At 26.2% G+C, this 5,237-nt stretch overlaps 1 protein-coding gene across 1 annotated transcript; it reads right to left on the reverse strand.

Annotated features, from left to right (window-relative positions):
• Window positions 1-4,430: 4,430 nt before the first annotated feature.
• EIN_450690 (hypothetical protein) lies at window positions 4,431-4,976 on the reverse strand (the record flags this gene model as incomplete). The annotated part of the gene is made up of 1 exon (XM_004185298.1): window positions 4,431-4,976. One exon carries the CDS (start codon window positions 4,974-4,976, stop codon window positions 4,431-4,433), a length of 546 nt encoding a protein of 181 aa, XP_004185346.1.
• Between the last annotated feature and the right edge of the window lie 261 nt (window positions 4,977-5,237).

The following is a 5,237-nucleotide window of genomic DNA, read 5'->3' on the forward strand; positions in this document are numbered from 1 at the left end:
TTATTTTGATGTACAAATATATTATATATAAAAATATGTTGTTTTAAATATAAAAATGCTTTTTTAACATTTTAAATTATATTGAAAATATCCAAACAGTTAGAAAATTGAAAAATTTTGAGTTTATTAAATAACAATTATGTTTTTTAAATTTATATTATGTTCATACCATTACACAAGCCAAAATTGGAAAAACATCTGAAATTGAATATATATTCTAGTAAAAACAGGTCAATTAAAAAAACATAATCGTTATTTTAATTGTTATTTTTCTGTTCAGATTATTAATTAAAACACAAATGAACATAAACAAATATTTTAATACAATTAATAAAAAATACTTACAACACAACCAGATAATTTATTTTAATGCATGTTTGGTTTAAATAACAACACAAGAAATTTTTAGTTTGTATTGGATTCGAGTTATATAAATATACCAATTAATAATTAATAGATATAAGCTTTTTATAAACAAAATAATAAACAAAAAGTCAAACGTAACTGTATAGTAGTTGTTTTGATAGAATAACTCAATAAATGTAAGCTAATTTACAAGCGTTATATTATTAAAAAATATTTTATTTTTATAATAAATATAAAAAAGTTATTCATTTTTTTTAATTAAATTAAATTTTAATTAACACTTTAAATAACATTGAACAAAATTCAAGTGGTCTAAAAATCGTGAAATCTCGAGTTTATTAAATAAATTTCCGTTTTTTAGAGTTTATATTATGTGCATAAAGAATACATAAGCCAAAAAGAAAAATCATCAAAAATTGGATTAATATCCCTGTAAAAACAGGCCAAAACATAAATAAGGGTGTTATTTTAAGTGTTAATATAAAATTCAAATAAGTTTAACATATATTAAAATAATATCACAACCATAAAGATAAATAATAAAAAACATTTAAAATTAGCCAACATTTGAATAATGATTTTTGATTTTAAAATTGTGATTATAAAGAGTAATAATTTAATATGTTAATATTTTATAAATATTATTATGTATAGTTAAATTGAAATATAAATACATCAAACAAACATTTATTATCTGAATTAATTATAAAAAATGTTTAAATATGTTTCATACAAAAAAGTTAATAACCTATTTTCATTTTTGTTTATAAAAAACTTGAAATTTTTCTGAAAAGTCGAATTAATTTAAAAAACTTGTTGAATGAACGAAAAAATCCCAATTTGTTTTTTTGTTTTCGAAATATTTTTTGAAAATATAAGAACTTATAACAACTTAAATTGATTGAATGTCAACAACAATATGTAAGATGAATCTCGACGTGGTGGATGGTAAATACAATTTATCAGATCTTCAAGAACAATTTATGAACGGTGGTTTAGTTTCAAACGATTCTTTATCTATTCTTATAAAAAGTGTAAAACAAATTTTAGTTAAAGAACCAAATTTGATTGAGATTTCAAAAGATTCTTTGATCTTTGGAGACTTCCATGGTCAATATTTTGATTTTCTCTCTGAGTTGAATGATGAGTTTGTTTTATTAAATTATTAAAACAATATAATATTATTAAACTATATTGAAATATGTATAGTAAAAGACGCTTATTTGTTGTAATTTTAAATATAGAACTTGCTTAATTGTTCCAAAAATAGCATACCATTTAAATGTACGACAAATAAATGTATTATTTGAAATTTATAACTTTTTTGAATTCAAACCCAATTGTTTTAATAAAAATAAATTTCATTATTGATACAAAGTTTTTTCATAAATTGCGGATTTACGACAAATAGACATTTTTTACTGTAAATAAATTATATACATTTTATTGAACTTATAGTTAAATACATCATTTTGACTTATATTGTAAACACATCAAATTACTTGTCTATTTTATTTTTATTGAATATATTTAAAAAAAATAACACCCCTTTTTATTATAATTATACTTGACTTTTATAATTAAAATATTAATATTATGATTGATAATAACACAGAGGGAGTGGAAGAAAAAGCATCACAACACTGTCTTTTTGGGGGATTATGTAGATCGTGGGGAGTATTCTTGTGAAGTGTTAATCACAATATTATGTATGAAATACAACAACCCACAAAGTGTCTTCCTACTTCGTGGCAATCATGAAACAGCAGACATGACCTCTCGCTTTGGTTTTAAAAACGAGTGCATTTGGAAATATAACGAACAAATTTATTCACAATTTCTTGACTTGTTCAATTGTTTTCCCTTAGCAATAAAACTGAGTGTATACATGACAAACAAGAATGTTCACTTCTTGTTGTGCCACGGAGGGATCTCTCCCGACTTAAATGTACTTTATGAAATTAATTCGATCAATCGATTTCAAGAGCCACCAGCGAGTGGACTCTTTTGTGACCTTTTGTGGTCCGACCCAGCCAACGACGAGTTTTTAAGCGACTACAATTACACCGACAATTGGGAGGACCTCAATTTCGTACCAAACAACTCCCGAAAGGTTTCAAGTGTATTTGGGTACAAAGCAATTACTCGCTTTAATGCCACAAATGACATTTCTGCGGTCATTCGGGGCCATCAATGTGTCGTCGATGGCATTGAAATGGATTTCTTTGGGGATGTCCAGAAGGACATTCCCTTAACGTTTACCATCTTTTCAGCACCAAACTACTCAAGACGTAATAAAAGTGCTGCAATGATAGTAGGCGATGACGGTTTTAATGTGCGAGTATACACATCATCACCTTTGGAACAGTCTTATAAACCAATTCTTGCAAATGCATTTAGAAAAACAATGAGTAACTACATGAAACGCCTTGAGGAGTTTGCAGAGGACTTTATGGACTTCGCATTTGTAGTGAAGAAAGAAGAGGAATTCAAAATCGATTACAAAGAAATAGTCAGTGGAGTTTTATTATTTAAAGACAAACACGCGTCACTGGTAAATTCTAATCACAAAAGAAAACTTGGAATGAGTCAAAATATTAAGACAGTTGGATCGTGTGCAATGAAAGATAAAAAACTAATTGGTAAAGGTAAAAAAGCATTTTCATCTTCTATTGCAACAGAAAGACCTTCTAAATGTTTGTTTATTTTACTAACAGTAACGTGAAAAGTAATAATCCTTTAAATTCAATGTCAAAATAGTTTGCGATATAAACTAATTTATAAAAATAATTAGACTAAAAATTTGTAATCACACATACAGTTTTTTATATTTCAACTACGAAATGTTTTATTGTTATTTTCATATTCTACTAATCATTGTTTAAATTATTAACACATAGACGAACAAAGAAATATTAGAGCAGAATCTGTACCTTTTTCTATTACAGAATACAGAAAGAAAATGGCCGAGTTGAACGAATACAATTAAATCATTTTAATTTGTTGATATTAGTCATGATTTTTTATGATGTAATTTTTTAAATGTTGTTAAATAAATATCAAAAACACATAACAATTAATATTAAAGTATCTGTAATTATTCAAGTTAGTTTTTTTTATAACTTCAATTGTTTTTCTATTTCTTTCAAAACAGAATGAAACTCGCGCTGATCGAATATATATTGGTTTATCTAGAAGTTATTTATTTTATTAATAACAAAAAGTGCACTAACCGGGACTCGAACCCGGATCTCCACCTTAGGAGGGTGAAATTCTGCCCTTAGACCATTAGTGCTTCTTATATTCATTTCAAATATACTTATTGATGATTTATTATTAAATAATAATACAGTCAAAGGCGTCTATTTGTCGTAATTATAATTGTCGAACTTGCTTATTTGTCATACAAATGCCAATAATTTTGGTGTAAGAAAATTAAATATTCTGTTCTCGAATCTGTAACTTTTGTTGAATTAAAAAAATTATTTTTTATAAAAAATAAATTTCATTATTAAATAGAATTTTCTACAAAAGTCACTCATTTACGACAAATAGATAATTTTTTTCTGCCGGATTTACAACAAATAGACGCCTTTGACTATATATATAGCAATATATATAAATATATATTGCTATACAATATTATAAAAACAAATAAATTTACTTTAATAATATATAAATATTTTATTTTTATTCTTATTATTATTAAAAACAAAAATTAAATTTTGAACAAAGTTGTTTACTCATATACGTAAACTAATACCTTTTGGACCGAACCTGGTGTGTAATTTCGGGAAGAAGTTTAAAAATTCATTCTATAATTTCAGTTTTTAGCATTTTTTGTATTTTTTTAAATTCTCGTTTTATGTACACAAATACAGCCATTAAATTATTATCCGATATAGTTGTTAGACAGACTTTAAGTATTAATATAATTATAACAAACAATTCTTTATTTTTATCAAATAAAACATTATTATATTATTATTTTATATTATATACAAATAACACATTATATTATTCAAAAATAAAATTGTTATTAAGAGTGAATTAGTTGATCAACTTTAGAATTGTGGGTGATGTCGTCTTCTTCTTTCCCAACCTCCAAATCGACCAAAAGGTGGTGGTGGGAAGCACATTTGATTGCATCCGAAAGGATTTTGTCCCATCATAGGAGGTGGAGGTGGGCAATACCCATAAAATGGTTGATAGAATGGTCTTCTACCAAATCCGCATCCCATTTGGTCATATCCAAATTGATGTAGTGGGCAACACATAGGTGGTGGAGGTGGTCTGTTATACATTTGGTTCATCATATACCATTTCCACATTCTCTTCATTTGTCTTCTCTCTTTATCCATTGGACACTTCTCATGTCTTCTTTGACACTTATCGTAGTCTTTATCATTATCTTCTTCAATGTCTGAAGAAGAAGACTTGTCTTTTTCAGTTTCGTATTTGATGTACTCGTCAAGTAAAGTCTGTTGTTCTGAAGTCAGAGTCTTCTTGAACTCGGCAAAGTCCGTTTTAAGCTTCTCTTCATTTTCAATGCGCTGTTTCTCGGCTTCTCGCTTTTCCTTGCGGTATTTGTAGTGTTCACATTTCTCCATTTTGTTTTACTGAATTCATTTAATCAAAAAGTTGTTTATATAATTGGCCAATCCGATTTCAGTCATAGTAATCCGTTTTTATTAAAAGTGCTCAACAGATTACTCATTTTTTGTTATTTTTTTCAATTAAAACATTGATTTTTTGGTTTAAAATGAAGTCATATATTGACTTTTTTGTAGTTTAGAACTTAAAAATAACTCTAATATCCAAAATACAAATATTTAGTAGATAACGGTTAAATACTCAAAACACAATATTTG

Source organism: Entamoeba invadens (assembly GCF_000330505.1).
Source record: "Entamoeba invadens IP1 unplaced genomic scaffold scaff_1105074725833, whole genome shotgun sequence".
In the NCBI taxonomy this organism is placed as follows: Eukaryota; Evosea; order Mastigamoebida; family Endamoebidae; genus Entamoeba; species Entamoeba invadens.